This window comes from Lactuca sativa, chromosome 6 (assembly GCF_002870075.4).
Source record: "Lactuca sativa cultivar Salinas chromosome 6, Lsat_Salinas_v11, whole genome shotgun sequence".
Taxonomy (NCBI): domain Eukaryota; kingdom Viridiplantae; phylum Streptophyta; class Magnoliopsida; order Asterales; family Asteraceae; genus Lactuca; species Lactuca sativa.
This window is the reverse complement of record NC_056628.2, coordinates 135,265,961-135,283,335: the sequence shown is the minus strand read 5'-3', so window position 1 is coordinate 135,283,335 and position 17,375 is coordinate 135,265,961. Positions and strand designations below refer to the sequence as shown.

Sequence of the window (17,375 nt, the reverse complement as noted above, 5' to 3'; positions counted from 1 at the left end):
TTTAAGGTAGTTAGTACAGTAGTAGTTACTATAATACAACACTACAATACTATATTATTTTCCCATTTGCATTCACATTGTGATCTTTTCACATAAATGGTAATGTATAAACTATATTTTTATAATGATAGTCACACTTGGGGAAAATTATACACGTTTGCAAGAAACAAACTTACAAAACAGTCGGGCCTTGGTAGAAGGTTACTTTTAGTAGAAAATATAGGATTTTCTAGGAGTTACAAACATTTGAAAACATTTACAAACATTCACAAACTTTTACTACAAACATTTACAAACTCATACTTCAATCACTGATACAAACATTTTGATACAATAATGACACTAAAATGCTTATGAACTCACCAGCTTTAAAGCTGATAAACTCTTTCAAAATAACTTGTATTCTTAGGTCATCAGTAGACAGATACCGATGCCAACTTTTGAGAAGATGAAGCAAGTTGTCAGTAGTCTTGATCTCAATGGTGGCCGGAAAAAGTCGAAGTTGTTGATTTGAGAGAGGCGGATCTAGATCTGATTTTAAATAAGATCTTATGTGTTTATGAAAGTGGGTTTTGATTTCACAGAATTTACAATGATGCCGCATCATTTTTATGTTTATTAAAAGGCCTGAGATTTGAATTTATATACAATCATATCATTTTTTATTTTTAAATATAATTGAAAAAAATTCGTAAACATGAATGTGAGAAAATACAAATATATATATATTAGAAATAATGGTTCTTAGAGTTCTTAATCTTTTTAGGTTCTCATTGATCTTTTACCTATATATATATATATATATATATATATATATATATATATATATATATATATATATATATATATATATATATATATATATATATAGACACACACACACACACACACACACACACACATATATATATATATATATATATATAGAGAGAGAGAGAGAGAGAGAGAGAAGGGTTAAATTGAGAAAAAGAATATTGAAAATGGGGGAACCGTTCTCAGCCAATCATTTAATGAGCTTAAAAAACATAAAAACACGGCGGAAAACTTGTAAATAATCCAAAAACATTAAACTGTTAGGGCACTTGAATAATTTTATCGCACATCATACCTCGACAGCAAAACCATCATTTCCCTCTTCAAACATATCATCGTTTCCCCATAACACGAAAACCATTTGCAGAAGGACTCAATCACAGAAAGCATGCTCAACGTCTCGAAGAATAAATTGAAGAAAAATGTCTTCCGACGAAAACCTAAACGAAACCATTTCTTTACAGTTGACGATGAAAGGTAATCATCGATACTTTTTTCTTTGATTTTTAACAATTTGTAATCATTTCTAAACTTATCACTTGATTACTTGTAATTTTCGTAATCGTCGTTCATTATTAGTTGATTTAGAACTAAAAAAATTAGATTCACATTGTTCATTCTTCAAACTAAGTTGTTTACTTCAAATTTTGTGATCCTCGTTCATTCTCGTAATCTTCCTTCATTATTAGTTGATTTACCTGAAATTTTTGTAATAATCATCAATCACCGGTTGATATATAAATGATTTTAGATCTTCTCTTTATCTTTCATACTTATTCACAACTTTTCTCTTGAAATCTAAATGTTACTTCACATTTCACTTATGTTGTCCTAATATTAACTACTTACCCTTACAGAAACAATACCAAGAGTAAAACATATATATAAATGAAAAAACAAAAACCAATGAAAAAGGTAAATAAAAGTGGTATTCTATTTAGATCTAATTAACTTTATTCATATGTGATTGCCAACATTTATGTGAGATTTTACTGAAGACAATTTTGTTTTGATATGTTTTGTTTACTTCTAAACACAAACAAAACCAAGTTATATATGTTATATTCACGTATGAATAGAACATAATTTGTTGTGATATATACATTATTCAAATATGAATATAACAAAAATGACTTATATATGTTCTATTCACGTATGAATAAATATTCATATGTGAATAAAAAATATGAATATATATGTTTTATTCAAATATTCATTTATGAACATAAAATAGTTTCTTTTTAAAAATGTGTATGAAATTCATTTATCTTCTACTCACTAATGAATGAAGGTAAGAAGATTCACATTTCTAATAAAGACCCACCAACAATGAGAGAAACACGTTCAATACAGAAAAACGACAAAGATATAAAATTTCTATCATATCTGTTATATTCATTTATGAATAACTTGTATATCTCTACTATAATTTTCTTCTATTAACATATTAATGCTTCAATCTGGATATGTTTTATATTAAAAAAAACTATTGAAATCTTGTATTCATATATGAATAAATATATATGGCTTCGCTTTGTTTGTATTCAAAAGCTAATCATATGTGAATGGAAACAATTATTTATAACTTTATGTTGTTTTGTTTTGGAAGATTTTTTTTTGAAATTAGTGATTGGTCTTCGGTATCTTCACATATAAATATAACAAACACATACACACACAACATACACACACACACAAACACACACACACACACACACACACATATATATATATATATATATATATATATATATATATATATATATATATATATATATGTTCTACTCATTTATTCATTTATGAATATAAAATAGTTTCTTTGTAAAATATATTTCAAATTTATTTATCTTCTACTCACTAATGTAAGAAGGTAAGAGGATTGATATTTCTGATAAAGAGCAAACAACAATGAGAGAAACAAATTTGAAGAGAAAAAATGTCAAAGGTATAAAATTCCTATCATATTTAATATATTCATATGTGAATAACTTGAATATCCCTACTATATTTTTTTTTCTATTCATATACGAATAAACTTGTATATCCCTGTTATATTTTTGTAATATACAAATATAATAAATCAATGAGGATATTCACATATGAATAACTATATATATATATATATATATATATATATATATATATATATATATATATCATATTCATATACCAATAACTTGTATATACATGTTATATATTTGCATTACTCATATATATAAGTAATTCTACCTTATTCAAGTATTATATGTTTTCAAAAAGAAACTAAAACACCAAAGAAAACAAAACGTCAACGCAAGAAAAGTCCAACAAAAAGAAAAACTCCTGAAAAACGACAACTGCATGATTCAGAATCTGATTTTGAAAGTAGTCGTCCATCAAAGAAGGCAAAGAAAAAGGAGCCACCAATCAAGAAAGAGAAAAAAAACAGTGGTAAAGGAATTTTAGTTGATGAAAAACGGATATTCACTAGAGTCATTACTCTCTATAATCCGTGGGTTGAAAAATAAAAAAAAGAATGTGTAAGATCTATGGGTTTTGGAAGTCTGTTAAAAATGAAAATCACAGATATACCACTGAAGTTGGGCATTCCAACTGGTGGAACCATATTTACAAACTGGATCAATGACCTAAAGATGATACAATTTATGATGAATGGAAGCAACAGTTTAAAGAAGGAGCAATGATCCGACTGAATGCAATAAAAAAAGTTATTGTTTGTACCACAGAAGTTGATTTCAATTTCAATTTGAACTTCTTAGTTCTTTTTGTCAACACATTTGGTGAGTCAACATCAATGGGAAGAGGCAACATGTTCCCGTTGAGTTATATTTGAATAAAAACAGATATCAGCAACATAGACTGGTGCAACTATGTTTTTGACTTTCTTGTTAGAACAAAGAATTCATACATACCATTCTCAGATACCAGCTAATTCATTGGACCTTCAGCTTTCTTGGTGATAAGTTATTAAAATGTTTATTTTCACATTTTAATAATATTAGTTATTCATAACTGAATAGCATATATTCATATATGAATAAGTAAAAGATACTTGTTTACATGTAATGCTTAACATTACTTATTCATATATGAATAAGTAAAAGTTAATATTACTTGTTCACATGTAATGGTTTGCATTGCTTATTCATATATGAATATATATAAAATTCATTTATGAATATCAATTAATTATCATTTATTTGTTGTTGTTCTGTGCTGATAAAATCAACTCGGAAGCTTTAACGGTAACACATAAACGTCCAACAATTTGTTATTGGAGTTCAGAGAAGATTAGACATCGAGAGACATCTGAACAAGAAAAATGTAGATTTGGACTTGGAGAATTAAATGAAGAATTTATTAATGAACAAGATGAAGGAGATACAGATCTCGAAGATAATGATTCTGATAAAGATGAAGATGATTCTGTTGAGGTAATTATTTTCAACGTGTTAATCATATATGATTACATTAACTTATTATATTAATTTCTAATCATACTTCTTTTCATTACATAGGCGTATGAATCAAAATTATATAAAATGCTTAATTGTTTTAAGAGGATGAAGGAAAAGCCGAATTCAAAGTTCAGTGATGCAATAACAAAGTTCCCAGAAAAGGAAAGTTTTAGGATTTTCAAAGTAAATATGAAAAATATAATTATTGAAGAAAAAACTAAAAGCACAACATTTTTTGAATTTCCAAGTAATGAAATTAGAGTTGAAGGTATCAATTTGACAACAGTTGTGACATCCCCAAAATCTCGGTCAGAAAAGACCGGTTTCGTTTATGTTTTTTAAATATTTTCAGAGTAAATCCTTTTGATTTTAAAAGAGATGCGGAATTTGTTCCCAAAAACAAAACATGATAAAATAGATCTTTTATCAAAACATTTCATAAAGAAATATAATTTCATTTCATAATCAAATCGGGATGTCATGTTCCGATACAGACCATAAAGCATAAACGATAACATTACAAGTCATTCAACAATATATACATATGCAGACTTGTAAACAAAACAACTTGATGATTCATCCATCTTATGCCCTTGCGCCACTTCCTGTAATACAAGTAAACTAAGTGGGTCAGGCTTGGGAGCCTGGTGAGCATATAGGGTTTTCAACCCACAATAAATAATTATATTTAATTCAACAATCAACAATAACCCGATTACCCATTCCTGTTTTCCTCACTTTACGTCCCTAAAACAACATCTATTATAAGTGACCTAATCTAGGATTTTCATCGGGACGGACATTACTGCAAAGGGGCTTCCTTAGCAATAAATATCCTAAAGGCAACCATGAGGGGGATAGAGTACACCGGTGAACACGTCGTTCACAACACCTACAGGTTATGAGCATGCTAGTGTTCCACAGGACTGTCTAGAATAGTCCGTGGTCGTCATCCATACTCTGCTGAATGACTAGAATAAAACCAACAACATCGAGGCCTCTCATTTGTTTATTACACACCAATTATCTACCCATGTTCTACCCAACATATTAGTAGATAAAAATATACATTTTTATACAAAGTTTAAAACCTGTATAGCATGCTCGATCAATACATTTTTCCACGTAACAGATGAGGCATACACACATAACACGTATTTCATAGAGAATAAATCAGATGTGTGAGATAGAAGAAAATGAATATACATCCACACATATAGTCAACAAAGTATACACGTAACACGTATTTCGTATAAAATACTTCATAATAATGTGTTAGAAGAAAATGACTACACACTCACTTGATCAGAAGATGATCGGGCATCACTACGGCTTGCAGAAGTAGTGTTTCTCTGTAGATCTGGAAGATCTTCACAAAAACCAGGCTCCTCGCGGGTAGGGCTTCGGCTCGGAAATCTCACTTCTCGGGATCCTCGAGACTTCGGAACTTGCTTCAGGGCACGGGAATAATATCGGGGCTTCGGGATACGATTGGCATGCAAATCGAGGCAAAAACTAAAGAGAAGAAAGAGTTTGAACAAGAGAAAATGGCTGATCTCGGTTTCTATTTATAGGCTGTTGGGTCTAGGATTACGCTGGGCGTAATTTCCAGGTACGTTGGGCGTAATTAGGTTACGCTGGGTGTACTTTGACGTCACTGCGTGCGTCAATTGGTGGCACTCGAGTATTGGTCAGGCAAGTTGCACCCCTCTGAGTAAGCTGGGCGTAATTTGACTCGTCAAACTTCTAAATTGTGTAACTTTCGCATACGAGCTCCGTTTTCGACGTTCTTTATATCCACACGTAGGTCAGGCCATACTCTACAACTTTCATTTAGACTCCGTCGGCTAATTTTGACTTTTATTTTTATTATTCATTTTTAGTAGGCCGAGACAAAAAAAAACTTCGTTATAAATTCATAACTTCTTCGTCCGACGTCTGTTCTCGCCTAACTTTTCATCGTTTCGCTACTAACAACGAGATCTTCGATTCTCGTTTAGATTGTTTCTGCTAAAACCACTTGATCTCAAATCGAGTATTCGGGCTGCATACTGCCAAGTCGAAACTTCAGAAAATCATAACTTCCTCATACGAAGTCAGATTTGGGCGTTCTATATATATTCGGAAACCTCGTTTCGGCCACTACAACTTTATCCATAGATATCGACTTTATCTAACATTTCATTTTGACACTTATTTTTATTCTTAATTCAATTAAGACACACAATTAAGCACAAAACACATAATACTCAAATAATACATTCTTATTATTTCAATTGGGTTACAAAGGTTAACCTAGACCATTACATTGCTAAAAATGGCAAGCCCAGAAACACGGGTGTTACAACAGTAATGGGTCTAAAAACAAATGATCAAAAAGAGAATGAAGCTAAAGACAGAAATGGTGAAGAAGAAAATGATAATGATGGAAGTCAACCGGAAGTAGATTATTTGGTTGATTCAAACAAAGCAAAGAATGATGGAGATAACAATAAAAAAGAACGTTAAACTGAAGTAAAAGAGAAAGATGGAAAGATCAATGAAAATGAGAATGATGAAGAGAAAAACGATAATGAGATTGATGAAACAAATAATCATGGAGAGACTATTCAACAAAGTGAAAATGAAAATTTGTTGGAGAAAGTTGTTGACAACATTATGGATAATGTAGTTACAATTGGATTTTCACGTTTAAATAGTCAAGAAGATGAAATCTGGAATGACCCTTAAATGAAAACTATTTTGGATAATATTGATATAGGTAAATTTTGTCTTACTTTTATTTTATAAAAATATATAAAAATGTTAATAGACAATAACAAATTTTCTTATTAAATTTTGATTAGGGTCACCATTGACTAGAAGTAAAAATAATACTCCGATCAGTGAAGTTATTCAAGGTATATGTGTTACTATCAATTTATTATTTATTCACTAATTCATTAATTAATTATACTTAATATATAATATTATATGGATCTGGTAGAAAATAGAAAATAAGAAGGTGTACATAAACAAGGAGAAGAAGTTGAAAAAAAAGAAAGTGAGATAATACAGGTAAATGAATGATTCAATATATATTACAATACTTATATTGATTTTTTTAATTACATTGTTTATTCATAAGTGAATAAGACACTATATAAATGAGTAAAAAAGATAAAATATTTATATATGATGTATATGTTTTAGGCAAGGGAAAGTCTGAACATGGAAATAAAGGAGGAGTAAAAGCTAAGAACACAAAAGATTGAGGTGTAGATAAACAAACAGAAATTGAGAAAGGAAATGCAGATGATAGAGGTAAATAGTTGATTCACTAATAAATGAATATAATAAGATTGCTAATTCACAATGAATAACACAATATACTGATAAATAAAAAATATAGTATTACTTATTCATAATTAATGATATGACTTACTTATTCATAACTGAATATATTACTTTTTCATAACTGAATATATTACATAAGTAGACCAGAATATCATCAATAAAAATGAATATATTACTTATTCATAACTGAATATATTACTTTTTCATAATTGAATATATAACATAACTGAATATATTACTCCCTGGTCTTAGAGTAGACCAGAATATAATCAATAAAAATGACCACTGACTGATCCAGCATCGGCCTACATGCCTTACTTATTCATAACTGAACATATTACTTATTCATAACTTAATATATTACATAAGTAGACAAGAATATCATCAATAAAAATGAATATATTACTTATTCATAACTGAATATATTACTTATTGATAACTGAATATATTACTCCCTAGTCTTAGAGTAGACCAGAATATCATCACTAAAAATGATCACTTACTGATCCAACATTGGCCTACATACCTAGTTCATGAGATCCATGAACGCTGTCGGGGCATTGGTGAGCCCAAACGACATCACCACAAACTCATAATGCCCATATCTAGTCCTGAAAGTTGTCTTCGGTATATCCTCCTCCCGAATCCTCATCTGATGATACCCGGACCGAAGATCAATCTTGGAGAACCAAGACGCACCTTGCAGCTGATCAAACAAGTCATCGATCCTTGGCAAGTGATAACGGTTCTTCACCGTCGGTTTGTTTAGCTCCCTATAATCAATGCACATCCTGTGTGATCCATCCTTATTTTTCATGAAAAGGATCGGTGCTCCCCTTGGAGAACTGCTCGGACAGATAAACCCTTGGTCTAGCAGTTCCTGGAGCTATGTAGATAACTCTTGCATCTCAGGTGGTGCCAACCGACACGGTACCTTGGCTATCGGAGCCGCACCCGACACAATATCAATGCGAAAATCCACCTGCCTCTCCGGAGGCAGTCCCGGTAACTCTTCGGGAAAAACATCCCGAAAATCCCGTATAACTGGTAGGCTGCCCAGATCCGACACGGTCTCCGTTCTCGTATCTGAAACATAAGCCAAAAATCCTGAGCAACCCTGCTGTAGAAACCTCCTTGCCCTCGCAGCCGAACAGAGGGTCGGTCCCTGCGAGACCCTCTCACCATGAATAACCAGCTCTCGCCCACTTGGGGTTCGAACCCTGACCAATTGACGCTCGCAATGAATCATGGCCCCATTGGCCCCCAACCAGTCCATTCCGACAATCACTTTCAATCCTCTTAACGGTATCAGAACTAGATCCACACGGAACCTCTCGCCTAGCACATTCAGAACACAACTCAGATATACCCTTGCTGCACTAACGGTGCGGTCATCACCAATCTCCACCCTGAGCGGGGAATCCAAGGTCCCCAAAGCATCCCCAAACTTTTTGCTAAGCGCAAGAGACACAAATGACCGGGTAGCACCCGAATCAAACAAGACACGAGCAGTCATACCATTGACCAAAAATGTCCCTATACAAACATGATTACACATAAGTCATACAAAATAATAAAAGTAGAGGTTAGTAAACACGTACCAGCCACAACGTCTGGCGCGGCCTGAGCGTCCTCAGTAGTCAACTGAAATGCGGGGCTCTTCACCGCTGGAGCTTCTGCCTTGACAGGGCGACCATCAGTAATCCTTATAGTGGCAGGCGCGGGCACCACCATGGCTCCTCCCCCTCCCTGCAACCTAGGACAATCGTCCTGCTTGTGGCCAGTCTGGTTGCAATGAAAACATATCAAGCCCTTCTTGGGGCAGTCCCTGCTCACGTGGCCCAACTGACCACAAGTGTAACACACCGTGCCCTGACCCCTACATGCTCCTCCATGCGAGCTCCCACATTTGGCACACTGGCCCCGGCCCTGCTGGCCCCTACCCGAAGAATCAGAGGTCTTAGGCTTCTTAGCCTGAGCCTTGCGGCCTGTACCTGCTCAGTCTTCCACTTCGTGCGGGACTGCAACTCCATTTCCCTCTCACAGGCCTTCTCCACCATCTCATTCAGGGTTTTGCACCGCGTAAAGCTCACAAACTCTTGAATATCATCCCTTATCATGGAATGATATCGGGTCCGCCTCATCTCCTCATCAGTAGCATACTGTGGAATCAACAAAGTTCGCTCCTGAAACTTGGCAGTAATCTCCGCCACAGTCTTGGTGGTTTGCTGCAACCTATGAAACTCCCGCACCATTCGTTACACCTCAATAGGCGGTCCAAACTCCAAATCAAATCGTCAGACAAACTTGGCCCATGACATCTCGGCCGCTCTGGCTGGCCCCTCTTGCATAGTAACCTCACCCCAACAATCTCGGGCCCTATCCCCCAGCATGCAAGAAGCAAACCCAACCTTTTCCGCATCCGGTCAGGAACTCGTGCGCTGTGCATTCTCGATATCTGCTATCCAAAGTCAACTGACTATGGGTTCTCTGGCCCTGAAAAACTCCGACACCCCACATGCCTTGAACTCCTTGAAAGAGGGAGTTCGGGCCCCGACCTGGCCCGCAACAATCTCATCCCTGAATGATCTAACTCCCTCCCCCATGAGATCCATAATACCGTCCTTGACCGTCCCAAAGATGACTAGGGTCATGTCAAGGATGCCCCTAGTAACCTCGGCTGCAATCAGCTCATGCAGCCTCTCATCAATGACATCGGTAGTGTCCCCTGATCCCGATCCTGATCCCCCAGCTCCAAATCGTGTCACCACCCTACTGAACTGAAATATAATAAATTGCAGTGATTAGGATTACTATATAAGGGATCTTCCCACACCGGTCGTCCGTGAAGTCGTCAAATCCAACATTGGTTCGGGTACAGGTCATGTGCTTCCAATAGTACGGGCCCAATACTACCTTCCACACCTACCTGTACCTTTCCCCACTGCTCTACCTGATAACTCCAAATCGTCCCTCAACCAAGCCATATTCCACAACTACCCCGCATACTAATCTCAGGCTGTCCTAAGATTTTCACTATTCATATCAATTAGACCAATCAGAACACGTTGCCTTAATGCATGCAAATTGTACACAGAAAAGGATCAAAAAGACTTTTGAATAAAAGACTCTAACCTAGGACCCCAACCATACAAGGAACAGGAAGTAAGGCCAAATCAATCATTGTGAGGCTATAAGTACCTGACCGTGTACAGTTTTAAAACCATACACATAGCAAGTTTCCACATAATCAATTAGGATCGAACATCAGCATAACATCGATAACACGTTGGGGAACTACATACTTGGCTCGGCTGATCATGCACGTTGCACCCTCATCTTTTCATTTTTAAAAAGAAAAATTTTGTGTTACTTTTGAAAACACTTTTACCATTTCCTTAGTTTGAGTCCTGAAACACTCAAGAGTGTGCCCTGATCCCTCAAACCAAGACTCTGACACCAACTTGTCACGACCCAATTTTTACAAAGAAAATTTTCATTTTTTTTCAATAATCAAACGATTTCCATAAACCATAAATTCTCAAAAACAACTATCTTCAAATTCACATTCATTACATCATTATCTTCTTTTTAAAAACATCAGAGTATCCCAAAACACACTAGTAATGGAGAGACATAGTGCACACTGCGCCATCACGCCTTGCCCTTGACCTTGGGCTCAGATGTACCTGGAAAAAATCCACAAACGATAAGCTTGAAAGCTTAGTGAGTTCCCCAGAGCACACCCACACACAAACACGTATAGCATAACATACTAGCTAAACAGCTATCTAACACATAAACTATGCATGCCAATCACATAAGGAAGCCTTGGAAACCCTCCAGGGTCTTACTCTGGGTGCCATGGGAACCCCCACATGGTCTTAGCCCTATGCCTCGGGAACCCCGTTGAGGTCTTTGACCTAGAATGCCAAGGAATCCCTCCAAGGTCTTACACCTAAGTGCCTCAGGAACCCCCCGAGGTCTTACATACAAACACAATCACATAACATATCAAATCACAGGATGTCTAACACATGTATCATAATCACATGATGGGCCAGCCTTGGTGCCTTAGACCCATTGGTTTGGTGAGAAGACTCACCTCTGTCTATTGAATACAATAGTTGCTCTTTTAACAGTCTGAAACCTCCCAAGCTGAATGATAATATTAATCAATGTTAGAACTTTGGTTAACCAAGGTAACCCAGCTCCCTAACCCTTCCATAAGGCCTAGTATCCATCCTCTACTAATGGGCCCAAAGCCCAAGTCCAAAATCCTTAATGGGCTTTTTGGCCCAATAAAGGCCCAACACTAATTCCATGGCCCGCAACAATTATATAACTTATAATTCCTAGATTATACCCGACCCTATAATCAAATGAGGCCCAAATAGCCTAAGGGCCCAAAACAGGTTCAGCCCATCTGCATTGCGTACGCTCGATGTACCATCTTGGTACGCACCGCGTACTGGGACATGAGACTACACCCTACGTACACTGAGTTACGCCCAACATACCCTCAATTTAAGCACTCTCCCTATTAAGTGCTTAATACTCGAGTCCTTTACGTCTAAAAGCCATATCTAAAGTCTATAAAGATGTCCTAAGGCATAAAGTTGGCAACTTTATGCCCTTGCATGACTCAAACATACCCAACCTCTCCATTAAGACATTTCCAAGGACTTTAACCCATGCATGAGGCCAAATCTCTCATCAAGCTTCCATTTTTATGGTACTAAAGGACCAAAGGGCCTCAGATCTATCTATCCATTCTCCTAGAGTTGCTTAACTCTCAAAGGAGGTTCAAAATCATCCAAAAAGGGACCAAACAAGAAACACTAGCTAGATCTAGAAATTAAGATGGAAAGATGCAAGCTTTATACCTCCAGAAGCTTTGCAAGATGACTAAGATGCAGGATCTTGAAGCACCAACTCGTATCAAGCTTGTAAAACCACCTCTTCTTCTTGGAATAAACACTAAAAGAGTCACAATGCACATATCTAAGCTCAAAATGGTCTCACACAAGTTCTATGGAGTGTAAGGGTGTTCTAAGGAAGCGAAGGCTCTCAAGGGCTAAGTCCAAGGGACTTAAGGTCGTTTAAATAGGTGATGAATCGTTAATCAAGTAATGAGAATCAAATTAGAGTGAAAATGTTATGAAAGAACACGAGATGTAAATATGATCTTGTTTCAGCTCTATTATACCTTCACAGTTTTACAGAGAGTACAAAGACAAGTTCTGTAAAGACTTCTTATCTAACTCTAAGTAAAGTTCCTATTTATAGGGAACAGGAAAGTATACAAAAATACTAAGAAACGACAAGTAAGCTTCGAATATATAAGACGCCTTAGTAAATAAATTACAAAGTACACAAAGGGTATGGTCTTCGACTCATTACAAAATATCTTTGACCCTAACAATGTCCCCCTTTGGAATGAAGTCAAATTCTTAGGTTGTGAGAATCTGGATGGCATACATCATCACCCTTCGAACTTCCGTGTAGCAAGATATATTATTCTTCAGTTCCTTCTTATCTCCTTCACTATTTTTCTTGCAATTATTCATACGAACAATGAAGTCCGTATATTGAGACGTTGCATATCTTTCAATTTCAGCAGCTTGGAACAAAAATCTCTTCGACTTTCCAGCTTTATCTTTACTAGCAAATACCAAACCGAAAGGCTTGAAACATATTTCCCCATTAGCATATTTCTTCAGTTCTTGTTGAGACTTGGATGGCACCATGGGTACTTTGACTTCAAGCCCTTTCATTATTGATACGACCGTAGATCCGGGCTAGTCAATTTAGAGGCAATAGGGGTCGAAAATGACTTTTCTACAAAAGATTATTTAGAATAAATAATCTTAACCAAGTTGTAGAATATGTCACAAGGTTTCTGTACATATAAAGAACACCGAAATCCGAGTTATAACGAAGAAGTTATGACCCGTCGAAGTTTCGCGACGGAACCGGCACGGCACCGGGAAGCGTAAACAGTGAATTTACGATAGAGCGTGATTTAGCCTTAGCGATCTAAACAAAAGCTCTAGAGTACGTTCCCTCCTTCACGTGGATATAAAGAATGTTGAAAACGGAGCTCGTACGCGAAAGTTACGAATTTTTAAAGTTGAGTGTCCAAATTGCGAAATGTGATGCGAGATGGATGACGTGGCCTCATCGCAGCCGTCCATCGCTGATCACAGAGCACCCTTCGGATCACGCCACGTCGCCTCGCCTTCGCTTACGCCCCGCGTCCGAGGTGAGTACGCCCCGCGTACCCTCGTGTCTTATCCATCCGACGAAGGTTCGTGCCAGCTGTGCGAAGCTGGCAATCCTATCTGAGACTACGCCCAACGTAGCCCCGCTACGCCCAGCGTACTTCCGAGGGTTCAACCCTATAAAAGGGTGCGAGGATGCCCAGGTTTTACACACCAAATCCCACTCTCTCTCTAAGAACTTTCTCTCTCTAGCCCCTTTTTAGTCCCCTAAAGTCTAGGTGAAGCCCTAGCACTCGAAGGAAGCCCCGAGGCTCCTGGAGTCCCGATAAAAAGGGTCTTCAGTTTCGGAAACCCTGGTGCGAGCAAAGGCCGATTTTCTTTAAAATCCACTCTATGTGAGCTATGCTTACGCAATTTTTAATATAGCTTTCAAATAATTATAGTAATGTTATTAGGTCCTTAAAATAATTATTTTGGCTATTATTATGAGTTATATAAGTATCGTTTAACGCTTATATAACAGTAATAATAGTCAGACTATTAATTTGTCGCGGTTATCGTTAGACTAAATCCTAGTGGTATTGATACTAGGTTTTATCGAAGGAAAATTGTTTTGAGGGTATCGAAGCGCTGTCCAAGTGCTGACTCACCACCTTTCAAGTGAGTGCATAGTCCCTTTCATGAACATGATTTTAATACAAGTATTGATTGAAGTATTAATTATATGTTTATGTGCGAGTTATATGATGTTTCCCGAAATATGTGTTAAAGAACATACCTGATTATATATGATAATTTAGGATAAAGAGTATACCTAAAATTATTATGAGGAATATTGGGTAGTATTTTCTTACGAGTACAACTGAGTAATACTCAGTGAATAGAACTTTAACATATGTCATTTATCCGGGAGCATGGATTAGACACAGTCATTGTCCCTAGTCCGAGAGTATGGATTGGACATAGTCAACTGTCACTAATTCAGGGATATGGATTAAGACATAGCCAGTTGTACTTAGTCCGGGAGTATGGATTAAGACATATTCATTCCTCCTTAGTTCGAGAGTATGGATTTGGCATAATCATTCGTCATTAATCCGAGAGTATGGATTAGTCATTCGTCCCAAGTCCGGGAGTATGGATTAGGCATAAACATTCGCCATTAATATGAGAGTATGGATTAGGTAAAGTCGTTCATTTCTGATCCGGGAGTATGGATTAGGTAAAACGGTTAATCTTAGGTTTGAGAGTATGGATAGTCTCATTGTGAGGATCGATAGGGTGGGATAAGAGTTGCTTATACATATATGTTGAAATTGTATGTTTGTGAGTTCTCAATTATATATATGATATAACATGGTGGGATTAAAATCCCTATGTACTCACCAGGATTCCCAACCTAACCCACTCAGTTTATTTATATCACAGGTGTTGACATGAAGTCATATTACACTAACAGATTAAGGAGATATAAATCACTAGTGATAATGAATGAAAGTTCTGTTTATGCTTATGTTTCTATATTGACGATGACATACCAAATGTTTTAAAAGGATTAAAAATACTTTTCTTCGAAAATGTTTTGATAATGTAATTATCATGTTTTTTCTGGGAACAAATTCCGCAACGTTTTTTCTTAAAAAGAGATACTCTGATTTTTATAAAGCATAAACAAAATCGGTCTTTTCTGGCCGTGAAAATGGGGATGTCACAATTGGTATCAGAGCATAAGTTTAAGTGAAATAGGAATATGGATTTATTTCTAGACTTAAACATAGAATGCTAAGCGATGATTGTGAGGTGTGAGCACTAGCTTATTTTAGGTATTGTGCCTAAAATGCTTTTATGTGCTAAATGTTTGTGCCTGATATGCTGTTATTTGTTCGGATCTATGGTCTATTGCTGACCGGATCTGGAAACCTTATGTGTTTAGGATTCTAAGCGTTAAACTACGAAATTAGAACTAACATATAAACGTTTCGGAGTAATAAGGATGATTTAAACATCAATCCTAAATAAAGATCTAGATTCGCCTTATTCGGTGTATAGATCAAGATGGCTAGGATCCGTTGCGGAAACATGAATGCAATTGGGAACCGAGATCAGCCCCTAGTGATACAGCAAATACCAGTCGTAGTAGAAGTAGCACCCGAGCCAATCACAATGGCCGGAGTGCAAACATTGATCCAGATGATGTTGGATCCTCAAATCGAGGAAACAAGGTGTTTACTTCAACAAACTCGAGAGGAACTTACGATGCCTATTGAACTGCCCGAGCTGAATGAAGGGCAGACTGAGGAGGGAAACTACAGTGGAACCGTTGGTCAATTCAACCCACCAATAGTTCGAAAAAACAACCAAGATGACGGAGTCGAGAGGAATTGATGCAAGTACAAGGATTTTCTGACTTTCAAGCCATCGAATTTCACTGGAAAGAAGGATCTGATCGGGGTCATGGATTGGATCTCAGAGATGGAGTTAGCTTTCAAGACGTGCGGTTACAGAGGAAAACTACAGACCACGTTTGCAATGCGTCAGTTTCGAGGAGGCGTTGTACGTTGGTGGAATACCTTAGGGAATACTCTGAGCCCCTAGAACTGACATGGGTAGAATTTCTGGTGCAATTCAAACGAAAGTACTGCTCAGCTCAAAACCTGCTCTAGCTTGAGAACTAGTTCCTAACCCTGAAGAAGGGAAGCATGTCAATCGATGAATACACGAACAACTTCATAGAAAAGATGGAGTTTGCCTTGTGTCTTGTTCCGGATGAGCTGACGAAAGTCGATAAGTACGCAAAAGGACTTCTATGAGAGTACGCGGTGCCAGTGCAACAAGCACCTACTCTGGAGGCAGCTATCTAGGCTGCCAAGTCTGTTGAAGATATGATTAAGGGAAGAGCCGCCAGCGAGATGGATGTTGGCGAGAAGAGAAAGTTTGAAGGATCTTCAAGGTCCAACGAGAAGGGAAAATTCTCGAAGTCTGGTTCAAAAAAGTTTGAAGAAGGAATGCAGTGGTGTGACAAGTGCAGAAAGAGTCACATCGGGAAATGCTCTAAAGAGATGACCTGCTTTAAATGTGGGAAGACTGGTCATTACGCCAACGAATGCACAACCATGAGAGAAGTCTGCTTTAAGTTTGGCGAAGAGGGACACTTCAAGCAAGACTGCCCAAAGAGAGAAGGGGCTACAAAGCCAAATGTGCCGCAAAGCCAAAGGCAAGAGAATTTCAAATGATCCTTGACGAAGCAGATGACAATGCGAGGATTCAGGAGTGAAGGCTTGACATCCAAAGATCTAGTTTTGAAGTAGTCGTGTAGCTAGTACCACGTGATGTAGCCTATTAGAGGCATAGTCTAGGGTGAACTTTAACACCTATGTAATCATTTCAAGGAATAAAATAAAATCTTCGTTTTGATATTTGATTTTCTTGTATGGTGACTTGGAAAACTACAAGACAATAATTGGGACGAGTATGAGTAGGTGTGAATGGTAGTAGAGGCCTATACTACCGGAAGCACAAGACTCACACTTGGATCAGGGAAGGT

The 17,375-nt window shown here is 36.8% G+C and overlaps 1 protein-coding gene across 1 annotated transcript; it reads left to right on the top strand.

The window, feature by feature from the left end:
* Positions 1-1,235: 1,235 nt before the first annotated feature.
* On the top strand, positions 1,236-7,001 carry LOC111919198 (uncharacterized). Its single transcript, XM_052765029.1, has 7 exons — positions 1,236-1,290; positions 2,684-2,758; positions 3,073-3,243; positions 4,099-4,247; positions 4,332-4,454; positions 6,597-6,702; positions 6,787-7,001. Exons 1-7 carry the CDS (start codon positions 1,236-1,238, stop codon positions 6,999-7,001), a joined length of 894 nt encoding a protein of 297 aa, XP_052620989.1.
* Positions 7,002-17,375: the final 10,374 nt, after the last annotated feature.

Bases quoted from the DNA above. Each gene is read 5' to 3' on its own strand.
- LOC111919198 (XM_052765029.1), top strand. From the start codon at position 1,236: ATGTCTTCCGACGAAAACCTAAACGAAACCATTTCTTTACAGTTGACG. The intron at 2,759-3,072 runs GTATAAAATTCC...GTTTTCAAAAAG, and splicing joins GAAGAGAAAAAATGTCAAAG to AAACTAAAACACCAAAGAAA. The intron at 4,455-6,596 runs GTAAATATGAAA...AAAAATGGCAAG, and splicing joins AAAGTTTTAGGATTTTCAAA to CCCAGAAACACGGGTGTTAC.